The sequence below is a fragment of the Salminus brasiliensis genome, chromosome 19, assembly GCF_030463535.1.
Source record: "Salminus brasiliensis chromosome 19, fSalBra1.hap2, whole genome shotgun sequence".
Taxonomy (NCBI): Eukaryota; Metazoa; Chordata; class Actinopteri; order Characiformes; family Bryconidae; genus Salminus; species Salminus brasiliensis.
In genome coordinates, this window is record NC_132896.1 from 14,689,803 (window position 1) to 14,707,176 (window position 17,374).

At 40.8% G+C, this 17,374-nt stretch overlaps 1 protein-coding gene across 5 annotated transcripts in view; it reads right to left on the reverse strand.

Annotated features, from left to right (window-relative positions):
- fat1b (FAT atypical cadherin 1b) overlaps nt 1-17,374 on the reverse strand; it is a 54,601-nt gene that overhangs the window by 4,382 nt on the left and 32,845 nt on the right. For all 5 annotated transcript variants that reach the window (XM_072663515.1, XM_072663511.1, XM_072663513.1 and 2 more), the window contains exons 15-27: nt 16,862-17,251; nt 14,994-15,208; nt 13,064-13,201; nt 12,727-12,870; nt 12,349-12,546; nt 10,440-10,948; nt 8,500-8,825; nt 7,268-7,399; nt 6,046-6,197; nt 3,431-3,899; nt 3,059-3,212; nt 2,840-2,950; nt 618-1,222 (exon numbers count right to left, since the gene is read on the reverse strand). In XM_072663515.1, the coding sequence (XP_072519616.1) occupies nt 618-1,222; nt 2,840-2,950; nt 3,059-3,212; nt 3,431-3,899; nt 6,046-6,197; nt 7,268-7,399; nt 8,500-8,825; nt 10,440-10,948; nt 12,349-12,546; nt 12,727-12,870; nt 13,064-13,201; nt 14,994-15,208; nt 16,862-17,251 (3,543 nt within the window). The remainder of the gene's footprint in view (nt 1-617; nt 1,223-2,839; nt 2,951-3,058; nt 3,213-3,430; nt 3,900-6,045; nt 6,198-7,267; nt 7,400-8,499; nt 8,826-10,439; nt 10,949-12,348; nt 12,547-12,726; nt 12,871-13,063; nt 13,202-14,993; nt 15,209-16,861; nt 17,252-17,374) is intronic.

Sequence of the window (17,374 nt, forward strand, 5' to 3'; positions counted from 1 at the left end):
CTTGAGAGCCTACCTTATATATATATATATATATATATATATATATATATATATATGTTTATCTTTATTTAATTTTAAACCTATTTTCTGACAAAATCTGCTAGTAACCATGACTCCCCTGTCACACAACACCACCATTGCTGGAACGGTAGAAGCTAGTATGTGCTTTTATATCAGTTAACAGACATGCCAGTATAGCACTGAGTGATGGGAGAGAGGAAGTGAAGCCAATTGTGCTGTCTGAGGACAGTGGTGGCTTCGTGATTAGAGCACTCGGCTATTAATGACAGGGTTGTGGGTTCAGTTGTGGGACGGGTTTCATTTGTGTTCAACACAAGACAAAATGGTGAACATGGTGTCTTTACTTGTCAACTGATGGCTGTGGCATCACAAGGAATCTATTCGGCAATCTTACCACTCAGGAGCCCTCTGTAACTATTCAATTAACCTCATAGCATTCACCAGATGATCTGCTTCACTTACTCGTACCTTAATTATAATTATAATATTTCTTTTTCATAAAACTGCAATTTCCCCCCATAGTTACTTAGTGATAACTCTTAGCATGTGACTGGGAAAATGATTAATTACCAAAAAAAACAAAAACACTAACTTACCATCTTTATCATCACAATCTGGTTTTCGTATGGTGTCGCTGTTCATGTGGGAGTCAGAGGCTCTGCGCTGGGGCAGGTTTGGCGCTACACTACAAACAGCAACAGACTTTTTTAGGCCAAATGTCATATCTGGAGTAAAAGAGCTGAACTCAGGCATGGAGCCTCTGTCCACATCTTTACGAGAGTCTGCAGGAATGCTGGGATTATAGGAGAGGGGTCTCACAGGGACCTGCGGCGGCCCATCCAGAAATGTGTCTCTGCTGGGTTTGCGGTCCAGATAAGTCCTCTGGATATACGCATCAATGGCTCTGTATTTCTCTTTCTCTTGGCTGTCTTTGCTAGGCCCGCACATCCCTGCACGGATGAGGGCAAAGAGCAAGGCCAGGATGAAGATGGCCACTAAAAAAATGAGTATGCCCACCAACTCGCTCAGGCCGATGTTCCAGGAACTAGAGATGAACACATTGTGGACCTCGCTCTCCATCTCACAGAGCCTGCCGCTGAAGCCTGGGCTGCAGGTGCAGTTGAAGGAGCCGTAGGTGTTCACGCACCAGCCGCCGTTTAAGCAAGGAGGATGCAGGCATTCATCCACGTCAGTCTGGCACCTGATTAAAAGATAACAATGATGGCAAAGAAATAGCTGAGCAAAAGGTACAGAGAAAGCCCAGGCCTCAAGAGTAATACTGTTTTTAGCTACACAAGAGATTTATATTGTCCTTTTGTGAGAGTATATTACTTACAGTCTTAACACATTCGTCAGAATCGACGCACTAGCAAGAAATAAACTTCCACATAACAATATTAACCCCTTAAAAAGCCTATTATTGCTCAAATATGGACAAACTTCTTTTAGTATTAGAATAGCCCCACTATTGTCTACACAAGAGTAATACATTAGTGTGTAATAAGACTTGTGTTAAGGTTAACTGATGAGTGCCAGTCAAATTGTGAAGTCACAAAAACTAAAATACGTAGATATAGCCATCTACAGCAGGTTGGCTTAGCCTGTTCACAATGAAGGACTGCTTTTTGAGGTGCAACACGGGGCAGCCAAAAAGAACAGAGCCTGTTTATATACAGAACTGTGCAGAAGTTTTAGGCACCAAAGAATATTGCGTAAAAACATTTATCTCAGCAATAAGAGTGTTTTTGCTTGTAAAAGGACCAAATCATGTTAGAAAACGGACATAAAACAAGTATTTCTAAAAAATATATTAAAAATAGTCTTATGAGCTCGTTTAAAGATTTATGAACTAGTTCCAGATTTCTCTAGGACATGGATTTTTCAATTCTGTCACCAGCTCACATGATTTAACATATGGTAATTAAGCACTGATTTGCCAAACCAAGTGATGAAGGTTCACTATACGGTCATGTATTGGGTTGCCAGGAGAGAGCCTTTACTTTCTTAAAAGAACATGGCAGCATGGCTTTAGTTTGTAAAGTGTCATCTGAACAAACCATAAGACTTCTGGAACCATTTCCAGAACAGATGACAGATGAGAACTAAAGTGGAGATGTTTGGACAAAGCAGCGAAAGAAATTGGGTCATGCAACAGGACAATGATCCCAAGTTCACCAGCATGTCTACAACAGAATGTCTAACAAAGAAAAGAATCAAGGTGTTGCAGTGGCCCAGTAAAAGCCCAGACCTCAATTGAAACCCAATTGAAATGCTGTGACGGGGCTGTAAGAGAGCTGTGCATGAACTAATGACCACAAACCTCAATAAATTGAAGCAACGCTGTAAAGAAAAGTAAAAAAAAAACCTCTTTCAGCATGATATGAGAGAAAAATGCTGTTAAAGGTGATTTTACAAACTACTGATTAATGGTCATTTCTAGAATTAGCATTGTTTGTACTATTAGTGCTTCACTGTGTATTACTGCCAAGGTAAGCAGTTTTATATAATTGTTAATAATTTTCACAGGTGCCTAAAACTTTTGGTCCTGGAAAATGTATTTGACAGTTTGACAGGTACATAAAACCAAACAAATACCACAAAATGCAAAAAGATTAACTTGACATTCTCTGAGGCAAGTTTGAGAAAATTCAGGTATGCAATTTGCATGATTCTAAGTAGTGAGGTATGAGCCACAGTTGCTAGCTACATTCATCTTTAGTGATTAGTCATTCTCTTATTGCATTTAGAAAGTTCTAAGAACATCCTAAGACAGTGAAGGAAGGACGTAATGAAGTGTAAATGAGTTATTGATACACACCTTTCCCCTTTGAACCCGGGTTCACACTCACAGACAGGCCCGTCCAAGCTGTCAATACAATGTCCACCATTTCTGCAGGGGTTCTCCTTGCAGTATGGACCAGTCTCGCATCTGTAGTGACACAGAGATCATTAACCAGAGATCTGCAGTGTAATCAGGCACACAATAATGCATGGTGTGAATAATTCAAGTCATCAGGAATAGCTAAATGTACTGTACCTCTGACCAGTGTACTGTCCTCGGCAGCGGCAGAAGTAACGGTCATTGTTCTGTATACATGTTCCTCCATACAGACAGGGGTTGGAAACACAGGGGCTGATACTGAGCTCGCAGTGAGCTCCCGTGAATAAACCATTACATGTGCAGTAGTAATCTGCCAAAAATAAGCAATTAGCCATTTTGGTACTGTGAGGAATAAATAGTGCAGTCACCAGATTTCAGTGAACTTTACAGCCAGTTTATTTTATTATTTGTTTATAAATCTCGTATCAATAAATGAAAAAATGTACTGTATGTCTACATGAAGAGATACAGAATAGCATACTTCCAGCACACAGATGATGTTATATTGTAATCCAGTGCTATTTTTACCTCCACTGGGCCTCTGAGAGCAGCTTCCTCCGTTAAGGCAGGGGTTGCTTGCGCAGTCCTGGCCTGGTGTTGAGCCTACGGCACAGCCTGGAGTCACTCCTACCATGTCCTCAACCACAACCCCCGAGAGGCTTTCTGAGTGCAGGAACAGGCTCTGTCCATTAAACAGCACCGCATCCATGCAGCCCTGCAGGCTACCAGAGAGAGGTAGGCTACGCCTCGGCCTGGAGCCCGACAGATCAGCCCGTCCGCCCAGTATCACCTGCTTGTCCAGGCCAAGGCAGGGCACCATGCCAGGCGAAATGCCCGATGCAGAGTGGAGGCGGTCCAGGACCAGCCTGCCGCGATTACCCTTCACCTCCAGCTCCACTGAGTGCCACTGGCCGTCATTCACCTGAATACTGTGCACAGACACGGTGGCCAGCCCCCTGCCACAGTCAAACTGACACTGCAGCCTGCCTCCTACCACCTGCAGACCAGAGGGAAAACAGCATTTAACACACACAAGCAATGATGTGAGGCTTTACATGTGCAAACACTTGTTCTATGTTTTACTTGCACACATACTATGTCCAAATGTTTGCAGACATGAATGCATTCACCTGCCCCCACTGCTGAGACAGATGTGCAAAAGCACACACACACACATACTTGTCTAGAGTATTGTGTAGAGAAGTACTGCCAAACAATTAGGACTGTCTGGAGCAGATAAACATGAACCCATTGGCATCATGTCTAATGCCAAGCATGGGCTAGAAGGGTATAAAGCCCCCAGCATGAAGCTGTGTAGCAGTGGAACTGTGTTCTCTGAAATGATGACTTTAAGAAAATACTTTTCAGATGACTTAGGGGTGAAGTGGGGTGGTGATCATCCAACATCCTGACCTCTATAGTACTTGTTGCAGAATGCAATCAAATTCTTACAGCAATGCTCCAAAATCTAGTAGAAAGCATTCCCTGGACAGTAGAGTGAGGTACTCTCAACTAAAGCAGGACAAACTATATATTATAATTCTGTGGACTTCAGAAGAAACAAAGAATGAGCAGGTGTCCCAATACTTTTGTCTATGAGGTATACAAAAAAAAAATAGTCATTCCTTTTTAGGATAATCATTACCCAAACCTCTGTTCACCCAATGCGAAACCAAACCAAACTGCATGGCATTATGGGAAATGTCCTGGAATAAGGAGCATCACTATGGTAATTGTAGTTTTGTATTTGTCTCTCCACCCACCACCCCCTCAGTTCCCCAGGGAGAGAGTAACAGTCATACATCTTTGAGTTCTTTATCTCTTACCGTGGTCTGTGATGTCCAAACCAGGATTTTTGTGTACCATTACACCCCAAATACATACATGCACACATATCCATGCATCAACATCAAGTATGTTACTATAAATGCTTACTATTATTAATTCATTATAATAAAGTCAGCACACACATTCATCCATATGAGTTTTAAAAAGCTAACCTGTAAGAAATTTTTTTTCTTACAAGCCGAAAATAATGGGCGCAGACCTAATGTCCAATGAAAGGCTGTTCCAAAGCCTCGGTGCTGTGACTGCAGATGGCTTATTGCCTTTGAGCTTCAGCCAAGACCACTGAACAACCAAAAGCTACTGATCAGATGACCTGGAGGATTAGTGAGGTTGAAGTAACTCTATGTGAAACAGGGGATGAATATCCCTTTAGAGCCTTAAAACCAAATAAAAGAACTGAAACCTTCTATAATATACAGGGAGCGACTAAAGAAAGGCTAAGATTGGAGTGATGTGATCCCTCTTCTCAGATCCTGTGAGCAATCTTGCTTAGTGAAAGTCTCTACTTGGATGCCAGTAAGTCTTCATTGGCTGTCACAGTAATCTAAGCGAGATGAAATAAGTACATAGATAACCTTCTCTAAGCCCTGTGGAGTGAGGAATGGTTTGACCTGAGCTGGGAAAAGACACTTTTGACAACAGAAGATTCATAACCTGTGCTTTTACAAATTTTGACAGGTTATTTAACAAAGTGTCAGTATGCCTAAGAGGATCAAAAACAATAACCCCAGCATTGTTTCTATACTATTAAGCCAAAAAAGGTTATTTGTCATGCAGAACTTACTTTTACCCAAGCACTGAGATGCTTAAGAGATAAAGCTGGTTATCAGCCGCATAACAATTAAATAAAATGCTATATTTCCTAATAGTGTTGCCCAGCGGTAGCATATTATATAAGGTAAAAATTACCAGCCCTAATCTTGAACCTTGAGGAACTCCATAACTGACAGAACCATCAGAAAAAAAAACACAGAAACATCATTCATTTTAAAAGTCAAATGGAAGACATTTAAACTAGTTAAGCACTGTCCCACTGAGACCTTCAGTGTGCTCAAGGTGTTCAATGAGGAATCTCAAAAACATTACTGGGGTCCAATAAAACCAGCATGGCACAATTACTAGAGTCAACAGCAAGGAACAAGCCATTTGTCTCTTTAAGGAGTGCTTAGTTGTGTTATGATGGCGCTAAAAGACAGACTGAACATTTTAAAAAATTTCAAAAATTGGCCTGAAACCAAATCAGAAGATTTGCTGACTTTTAAATAGTTCAACACTTCAGTCTTTTTTTTTCATACCTCCAGAAGGATGTAGCCTCTTCCTTTAACAAACATCACTGTTCCATGACTGGAAAATGTTTTTAACTTCAGGGAAACCTTTATTTCTTCTCTTGTGCTCCTCCTCAGATGATATTTGATGTAGCTGTTCCCACTAAATGTCACTGAATGTCCTACAAAAAACAACAACAAAACACAAGAGACTGATCCTTGATTCTTGAAACTGTTAATATATTGTTCATAGTCCAAAATATTTTGTATACAGTGCCAGTGGAGGTAGGTTTGTGAAGCTTGCTGTAGGCATTTTGGCTTTTGGTGAGGAATATTCTGTGGACAGGTGAATAAAAAATGCTGGTAATGTTATGTTTAGTGAATATTTATTTATAGTGTAAATTTATATTTATAGTGTAAATTATTTATCTACATTTTTGTAACTGAGTGTCTTGATATCCCTTTCTGCTGTGACAATGAGAATTTCCCCACTGTGGGACTAATAAAGGATTATCTTATCTTAACCAAATACTGCATTCCAACATAAGAACCCTATGCTGGTAGTTAAGCATGGTGGTGGTAGTATCATGGTTTGGGGTTGCTTTGCTGCTTTGGCTTTACTGCTTAATAAATAAAGCCATTTTTAAGACTAAGTTTTTTTACAGCAAGAGTCATAAGTTGACATTATGTCACAGTTAGCAGATTCCCTAAAGATTCCTAAAGACTTTGACTAATTTACAAAACCTACTAATTAACCGATGAGTTGAAACTGGTGTGAGTGAGATAACCACCCAACTGTGCTGGACATTTGCGTCCAGGGCCAGATCTAATGACCCCTGTTTTAAAGATTACTATGCAAACATCCTTTCATAATGACTGAAATGACAGCAGTAGTAGCCGAGTAATAAAAAAAAAACTGCACGAGACTTCAGTCATCTCCTCAGTGATTTACACTTAAACACCTCATGAATTCCATTTAAGCGAAAGTTGACAACCATTAATTAAATACCTTTTAGTGTAATTACTTGTGAAAGAGCTACACTACATAATATGCAGTGCTGCAAATTACATATGATCAAATAAGTGGCATAATATTTCACCTAACGAGTTATACGAACACTGCACTCCCTTAATGAGTGCCTGCTAATTGTTATTGATTACATGATCCCCAAATCTCTGCACGTGTAAGGGATGGATTGTGGAAAGTGGAAATTACTCATAAATTACTTTTTTAAAAGATGCTTTACTTTACCTGAGCATTTTTCATTTTTTCCTAATGGACAAATGCAGTGATATTTGTTTTCTCCTTGAAGAGACAAACAACGATAACCATCTGGACACGGGTTACTGGCACAGCCTTGTTTCTGTACAGGACATTTCCCATCTAAAACAAGCAAAATAGAAAGAACACACAGCAGATATAGCATAAGGCAGTTCATTCAACTGCACTGATTCTGGAATGTTAGAAATCACTGCATACTTAATAAAGTAGGGTTTATTTTTGGCCCCAAATTATTCCCTATACACCCAAAAGTATACAGACACCTCCTATTTTTAAGTAATGTAGCTACTTTATGGTGCACATTTTATCAACACAGGAGTACTCGCTCAACTTGTAAAATCTCAACCGAAAGCTCTGCCAATACAATGTACCCTCTATAGTGGATCGCGCATTAGTCAACATGTCCAATGCCAAGCACAGGCTAGAGCCGTGGTTCCCATCCCTGGCCCAGGATGACCCCCTGACTTGCACATTTTTGTGGTTTCCGGGCTTGCTAATTAGCTGCTTAGTTGGATCAGGTATGTTGGGAGCAGGAAAACCACTAAAACATGCATGGCAGGGGAGTCTTTCAGGACCAGGGATAGAAAAAAAAGCCCCCTAGCGCTGGACTTTGGAGCAGTGGTACTGCTTTCTCTAGAACAATAGTTTCTGAGGCTAGTCATAAGGAATAATTTCCCTGCTCAGTGTCAGGTATTCTCTACCCCCAATATACCTGATCCAGCTCTTAAAGGGTTTGATAACTAGGAAAGTGGTTCCCAGGATTTGATAGCTGAGGAATTGAATTTAGGGAATATAGGCTAAAACTATTCAGGGGCGGGTACCCAGGACTAGACTTGAAAACAGTGCTCTAGAGTGATGGGGCTTCATCCAGTACCTTTGGGATGAGTTGGAGTGGTGTTTTTAATCCATAACTAATCTTCAGACATCAGTCCCTGCCCTTGCTAATGCTCCTGTGGCTCAATGCAATCTGATCCTCATAGCAGTGTTCCAAAATAGATATTGATATTGTTCCTGTAGCAATAAGGGCATGGTGTCCCTAATAATACCCTTGATATCAGAAGAAATGATGGATGAGCAGGTGTCTACAAACTTCTGACATAGTGTGGTTCATTTAAAATCACTCTTACGAGATATGATGATATAAAAAGCTCAAAAAGATAAAGATTTAGCCTCCGATTATCATCTGAGGAACCGGTGTGTACCTTTGCACAGACACCTAGGAGTGATGTGGTGACGTGGTGTGACGTAACTGACTCTGGCTGTGCTGTACACTGCCATGTTGCTCGAATCCAGGGTCACCTCCTGCCTGCACATGTGACCTGGACACTCTGTGTCAGAGCAACGGCGAGTCAAGATTCTCATCACTCTCAGACCACTCAGTTCCTTTACAACGGCACTGGAGGAGTTAAGATTCTGCAGGAGGAGCTCCAGGGAAGAGCCGGCATCTTCAGACCTCTCTAAAAACATCAGCACATCCAGATCGCCTCCAGGCTCCACGGGCTGCAGGCTGAGAATCTGCACGTCAGCTCTGTTGGCAGATTTAATGATTAGGAGGCATGAGGTAAAGAAAACAACAGCTAACACACACTTGAATGCACACCTATTTGTTTCCCTGCAGTTGAAACACAAATATATTCACCTGGCACTTTATTAGAAACACCTGTAATTGGCCTACTCATTTATAAAATTGTCTAGTCAGCCAATCGTATGGCAGCAGTACAATGCATAAAATTATGCAGATCCAGTTCCAGCAGCTTCATGGTTTTGTGCATTCCTTCATGGTCACAATTTACCTTCTAATGGCTACTTCCAGCAGGATAATGCACCACATCATAAATTATGGGTGTGTTTTGGGCGTAACGTGCAATAAACCACTTGCCATTCCCTTTAAGAGCTAGTGTGTGGTCTGACTTTTGGCGGATTGCTATTTCAATAGGGGAACATGCGTTGGGCACGTGCCTATGTTGACAATTCACTGCCAAGATGAATGAATGTCTGACTGTTGACGTCTGCCTATGTAGTTTTCAGTCAGTGTGTCACTATGTTTTCCGTTGCCAAGATAGCAATACACCAGAAATGTACCTGAACACACCTAATTTTGAGACCACTGCGCCCATCCATCGGCGTAGATGTATTTGCAAGCCCTGTTGCTATTTAAATGACGCAGGCAGAGGATGTGAAAATAGACTGTTGGCAGGGTGTTAGATAGCAATGAGCATTGTGACACACCTTGTGCAGGGTGTAAGACAGGGCCTAATGAGTTCAGAGTTCTTAAGTGTTTTTCACTGGATCTGAATCCAATAGAACACTCCAGGAGCAAGTGCTCCTGGAAAATCTGCAGGAATTGTGTGATTCAATCATGTCAACATGAACCAGAATCTCTAAGGAATGTTTTCAATATCTTGAGAAATCCATGCCATGAAGAATTTATGCTGTTTTGAGATCAAAACCTGGTCCTACCCAGCATTATAGTATTCCTAATAAATTGCATGGTGAGTGTTTATGGCATGGATTTGTATATGAAAACGGCAACGGATCACAATTAAGGTTCTGGAGGGCAACTTTGTGCAAACACTTCGTGCAAACGGGTAATAAAAGCAACACTATGTAGCATTTTTACCTTAAAACTGACTTACTGACTTGAAATAAGCATATATAACACTTGAAATAAGCATCACTGTTGATGCTTCCCTGGGCTCAACACACTGCTAATTTTGAAGAAGCAGGCAGAATAACGCTTGCAGGAACAGCGTAATGCTTAGTAACCCAAATAATATTTGTGTAATTGCAGTAATATTACCGCACCATGTCAGCCCACATGCTTCTTTAACTTTCAGTGGTGGCTTAAAGCACGAATTACATTTCCCAACTGTAGGGAGAGCCCAGGAGCAAGAACTGACAATTTTTCATAGTGTTGCTTAAACAGATGAATTGAACCAGGTGTGTTTAAGCAGGAAAGTCACCAAACTGTGCAATCTCTGCTTTGACAATACTAAAAATGACTAATTACTGTAATATCAAAAAGGGCAATTACTGAACACAGATTAGTGATCCACAGTGTCGATATATGATCTAATTAATATTATCTAATTAATATTGGTACGTGATCCTTGGCTCTTGGAGGTCCTAGAAGGTTACTTACCTTCGTCTAGTGTAGTCCAGTCCAGTCCTGCCATGGATTCCCGCCAAGCTCCGGATAGCTCTCTGGAAGTTCCACCAGTGTTGCTGGACGAAATCCTTGGCGGTGACACTCGCAAAACGCACAGACACGGAACCCTCCAGCATCTGCTGAGTGACCTGCCTCACATGCACAGTGATGCTGGCAGAGGAGGAGAAGCGTCCATCGCTGACCATCACATTGAGTGGATAGCGCCCCACGTCCAGCCCTCGCCGGGCCAGGATCCGGCCATCAGTGCCTGATACAGAAAACAGGTCGTGGCCTGGAGGCTGGAGAGAGTACTTGAGCGTGTCATACTCATCCAGATCAGTGGCGTGGACTTTCCCTAGGTCGCCTCCTGCTGGGTACTCCTCTCCAGGGACTAGGATGAACACCTCCTGAGGAAGAACAGATGGAGGATGCACACTTGCCTGAGCCACGTGGATGTTGAAGAGGGCGGACGACTGTAGTGAAGGTTTCCCACTGTCAGTGACCTGGCCAATAAAAAATATATTAAACATTAAAGTAAGTACAATCATATGCAACATTTGTCACAACAGAGCTGGCCAATAAGTGTATGGCTCCATACATCCTCTGAAGGTTCCCTTTTTATATCGGTCACCAGGATCCTTCACGCACTTAACGCAGAAATGCTTATTACACACTAAGGTGTATTATTTATAATTACAATTATAGTATTCATATAGTATAACTATACTCTGAGTAATGATAAACTGCCTGTAGATTGAGAGTGTCAGTCTTTAGTCTTTTTCTAGTGAAAGACTAGCACAGTATTTTTAGATGTATTAAAAGCCAGCAGCAGCACACCTGAGTAAACTTTATGACAAAGTCATTAACCAAGCCAGATATTCGATGATAAACTTCTGTAAGTTTCTGAATAAAAAAAAATATATATATGATAATTAAAAAAAAAAAAAAAAAAAAAAAAAAAATATATATATATATATATATATATATATATATATATACACTGACTCAGGGCATGGCCAAAACATTAGCAGCAGATCCTTTAAATCTTGTAAGTTGGGAGGTGAGGCCTCCATGGAATCGCACCATGAGCCTTAGGTGCCTATAATCCTGTTGCCAGTTCACCAGTTATCTTTACTTTAACTGCAATCGATACTGGGCTTCCAAATGGTTACACACTGAAACACAACTACTACGCTTTGTAATCGTTTTATGATAGATGATCAGCAAAAAATCACCTACTGCCAAGATTTTCAAACACGTAATATTTCATTTAATATTTAATATAAACATATACAGCACACATATGATCAATTTTAAATTAGACTAATTAAGAACTTTATATTTTTAGGCACTACAAACATGTAATGCACTGAATTTTCTTGATTCACGTGTGCAGGTTTTCTGTATGAATGCAGTACATCACATTTCTGACAGTAGGTAAACTAAAAGACAGAACTGTGTTGATGTGATACATGTTATTAATGTGAAAATTGAGAACACATTTCAATCAACTAGCTTCAATGCACTGCTGTCCTCAGTGTGTTCCTTATTGTGACCAGCAGTGCTGATGTTCTATAACCTGCTGGTCATTTCAGTTTTTCGACAGGAGAGGGAGCTCTGGAGATGTAAATCTTAGTGTACAAGAGAACCTGAAACAACAAATGTGTTGTTGTTGTTGTTTTTGTTAAAGGCTGAAATGAAGCAATATGGATATGTGTTTAGTGGCAGTCACATAGGATTCGGGTAACTCTAGGTTTTGCCGCTGTGTTAGGTGGAACATCAAGTCATGGTCATTGTGATTGTCCTCACGTGTTCACGTCACACACCGTGACGTCCACAGACCGCATTCCACACTGCTGAACGCTGTGCCTATAGGAAACCCAGCAAATAGGCCCGTACTCACCTGGACCTGGAGGACGTACTGATCCTGCTCTGATCTCTTCAGTGACGTTGTGGTCCTAATGACTCCCTGCTGGTCTATGCTGAAGGGTTTCCCATTGTTGCCCTTCAGGATGTTGTAGGAGAAAGGGGGTCCGTTTTGGGGGGTATCTCTGTCGGTCACACTGAGCTGGAGGACAGAGGCCCCGGCAGGCAGGCTCTCCTGACAAAAAGAGATTGAAAGAGAGAGAGAGAGAGAGAGAGAGTGTAGAACTCATTCAAAAAAGTCAGGAGGGATCACCACATCCGTCCTTGGTGAAAGCTGAGTCTCTCATGGACTGCAGAGATGAGAGCGGTTTGTCAGCTTCAATTTGGCTCATTCGCTATGACAGCATGGCCATACCTGGATGATGAGGCTGTAGTTAGCCTGTGAGAAGACAGGAGGATTATCATTCACATCAGCCACTGTCATGTTGATTGCAGCGCTGCTGGATTTGGGGGGATTTCCGCTGTCGGAGGCCAGAACGGTTAGCTTGTACACACCAACCTAATTTAAACACAGACAGAAGAAGAACAGAACAGAACTCATCCTCGGCTTTTGTGAGCAATTAAACGAAACACACCGTTAAGACTTCAAACAGTTCAAAGCGTAGAGCCCGTCTCACACTGAGCCTGCGCCTGTCTTTATTAGAAAGCAAGGAGAAAGGAAGTGACTCCCCAGAGAGTTAACTAAGTTTTACCTTTTCTCGGTCTAATTGTCGAGCCACTTTCAGTACGCCGCTGACCGCATCCATGATGAACGGACTGTCCTTGTTGCCGTCCAGAATGGAATAGCGTATGTGGTTGTTTGAAGGGCCATCAATGTCAATGGCCGTTACCTAAAAAGATTAATCGACACCAATGCGCATAAATGCCACTAGTAGATCCTGCTGTAATCACATTTTACATTATACACTATATGGACAAAAGTATTGGGACACCTGATAATTTCTTGTTTCTTCTAACTGTCTCTACTGTCCAGTGAAGGCTTTCTACTGGGTTTTTCAGCGAAAATGGCGAAGTTAAGGTCGGGATGTTGGATAATGACCACCCTACCTTATCCCGAACTCCCCAAGTCATCCCAAAAGTATTGGATGGAGCACCATCATTCTAGAGAGCACAGTTCTTTTATAACCCATGCCTGGGGTGTCCACAAACATTTGGACATGTAGTGTGTATTACACTTTTCTGACCACACATTTTAATAGGTCGGGGCCAGAGGAGTCAGAGAAATGAACCACTCAAATTATGCTCAACTAAATGAGCCAATTAAAAAAATGTCAACATTTGAATTAATGCATTTTTCATGCCTTTAAATAACTGACTAGTGTAAAAAGGGGTGAAAATTAATGAAAACAAGAGCAAAGCAAAACCAAATATTTTGCTTAGAAATTAATTGTAGAAGGTTTCAAGGTGCAGGGAAATTAGTTTCTTTACCTATGTCTCACTTATTCTAGAAATTACATACTGTTTGTTTAAAAAAAAGCAGTCAGTATAACAGCCTGACTGATGAATCGATTGGCCAATAACATAAGTCATAACTGGAATAGCAAGAATTCTTAGACAGCTGTGTCAATAGGCAACCCTAGGCATATTACACCCTCTTTTCAACTATATAACAGCAATTCAGTCTGAAATGGTGAATCTGAACACAAAACAAAAACATGCTAAATGTATAGAAACTAGGGCCACTAGGGCACATCCCATATAAATCCTGTGTGGCTGATATGATATCCATTTTAAGGTGCTAAAATTTCTGATGTACCTGCAGTGATTTCAGATTGGAATTTCTAACTCCAGTAGTTCGATTGTCAGACGTCTTAAACTCAAATAAACAATACAAAGTATAGTAACTTAGTTTGAACCTCACTCAGCCTCCATGCACACATTTGCTAATGAACATGCACAAATTTGTGGGTTTTTTTTCATTTATTGTGTTTATTGTCTTTATACTTTTTTGTCTATGCACTCTGTCTCTTATTTTGTCTATAGACCCTACACTATTGTGTCTTGTCCTACCTATTCTGCACAGGAGACTCAGCCTAGTGTTTCCTTGTACTGTACATCCCTGTTTTAGTATAAGGACAATAAAGCTAAACTGAATTGAATTGAACTTCAATATTATAAATATTGTAGAGCTGGGAATTACATTCTAATGTTTATTTCTGCTTATTACTTATGTATTTTACTTAATAGTTAAAAAGGGGAACCTTTTTTACTTATCACTGTCTAATCTAGCTGATGCTAGATTTGATTGCAAATATTTTTGCCAATACTGACAATCAATATTGGACAATATTACCACTATATCAGTCAGACGATAAAGTAATCCTATGTATTAGAATGAAAATAACATGTTATAACACTGATCTACAATCAGATAGCTGCCATAAGTCTAATCAGTTAGAAAATCTGTATCAGCCACAAAATATTTAGTCCTAATCTGTATGCCTGACATAAATATTTTTAGCATAAAATTGATCTATTAAATTCACAGTGCATACTGTCTCATATTGCCATAAAGGAAAACAATGAATACTAATATAGCCAAAGTATTGTAACACCTCTATTATGTACTGTTATATATATATGTTATATATATTTCAGTTCAAATCAGTTAAAAGCACTTACCGTTAACACCGAGCAGCCAGGCTCAGAGTCTTCACTGACTGCAGCAGAGTAGAGCTCCTGGCTGAACACAGGACTGTTGTCATTGACATCAGCGAGGTGGATGGTGACAGTGGCTGTGTCGCTCAGTGCCTCCTTCCCTCCATCAGTGGCCTTCACCATCAGGTAGTGCTCTCGGGCCACCTCATAATCCAATGGGGCAATCACAAAAATGTTGCCTGCAGGTGGAGAAAAGGCACTGGATCTTCATGGCCATAAAGAAACTGCAGATATGCAGTGTTGTAGAGACAGAGACTCTGAGAGATCTTGTCTCTTTTGGGGATCAACACAAGTGCGCGAAGCATGGACTGATTTCCCCACAAGATGTCCCCACAATAACAGGCAAATCTGGAAATTTGGACACTGCTATACATTGGCCTGGTCCACTTGACATTCTCATCCTTGGTGTTTCTTCAGTGAAGTTTAGGGTAAGTAGCTTTGGATAAATGCCCAGTGCTCGGCTAAATTCTAGATTTACGACCATAAAGAAATCCTGAACTCTGGATATCTAAACTAGTATTTGTTCGCTTTAGTCAGCATCAGTATAAGGAAAGAGTAAGTGACTGTTAAACCTGTTATGCTCCCTACTCTAGTGTATGAGTGGGATACACTCTGAAATATGAGCTTTCTGTCCATTCTGTATGGTTGCCTGAATTAATGATAAGGGCCCCAGATATATATTATATATATGTTGCATTTTATTACTTTTACCCCCATTCAGTTTATGTATTACATTTTTGTGGATTTGTGTACCAACAGCAGCTATAATTTATGTTAAATGGGTATTGCCTAACCTCTCCTTTCCCTTCTCCCTTTGAAGTTGAATTCATCATTATATTATATACACATTATATACACTTCCTTTAGGACTGATTGGCTGTACTATATTGTGCCTTAATCTATGAAGTATTATATTTTTAACATGAATGGGGGTGTTGACTTCCCATAGGCTGAATAGGCAGATTTATGGAAAGGCTTTGGTTTTTGTGTATTCCAAAAACTGAATTCTATTCTATGGACTGTATGTATGGAGGATAATAACCAATCATGGTTAGTTTACGTCACCTACTTCGATAAAGAAAACCCCTTCCTGCACCTTCAGCTTCTTTGCTAAGATTTGAATGTGATGCAGCAATCAATTTTAATTTCACGATCTTAACTAATCTGCTTCCCCCAGCAAACAGCATGTAAGTTAACCACACCAACACAGTGTAATGAACGTAAGTTGACCACACGCTTACTTATTTAAGCTTCCTGTGTTCATTTAAGCTCTGTGTGCTAGTTTCAGCCCCGTGCTCGCTAACGTTCTGTGCTCAGCATACACTCCTGTGTTGTCTTTCCCTTGTTATGTGCTAAAACGATGTGCATGAACGACATTTCCACAAACACAGCTGCATGAACACAGAGCTGGAGTTATTCTCTAGCTTCTTACTGGAAATTTCTGATCCACCCTATATAATTTAGACCTTGGCAGAATGTAACTTGAAGCAGATATTTCACTGTAAAATAACGATATTTTGCTGAAATCTCTGCTTCATGCTGCAAGGCAAGCTTATGGCAAGTGTTGATTTCTTTAAAATGAGATTTAAAAAAAAAAAAATATCAGTCAGATCCAGTGACTACATGATTTAAAATCATGAAGTTTTACCACTTTATTAAAATGTGCAAAAAAACACCACTGTCAGTCATTCTGCAATCTGACATGCCCTTGCAGTTCTGAATGGGCTGCAGCTAACTACGATTCAACTACGATTAAACTGTGTTTATTTTTGACCATGGGCCAAACTTTTGCTTGGCACTGTATATGTATGTAAAAAACAGTGCACGGATACCTGTATGGGAATCGATGCTGAAGGCTCCCTGCTCGTTGCCACTGGTGATGGAGTACCTGGTCTGTGCGTTAGCCTGTGAGTTGCTACTGGCAGCAAAGACGCACAGAAGCAGGGTCCCCACAGCCACGTCTTCAGGAACCATGGAAACGTAGTCCCTGTGCTCGAACACCGGAGGGCGGTCATTAGCGTCCAGTACGGTCACCTCCACAGAGCAGAGTGAGGAGAGTGTCTGGGGGGAGCCGTGGTCTGTGGCACGCACCTGCAGCTTGTGCACAGCCTTCACCTGTCTGCTCAGGGGCTTCAACAGGCTGATGATTCCAGACTGCTCCTCAATAGAAAACAGGCCTCCAGCAGAGTCTTCCATCCAGTAACTGACTCTACCATTCAGCCCTTAAAACAGACAGCGGTTGGAAAGGAATCTTTGTAAGAAGCTGTAATTATCACCATTGACAACAAAAGAAGCTGTTAATTGCTATGAATTATTTTTACTGCTTTTATTACATACATATACTG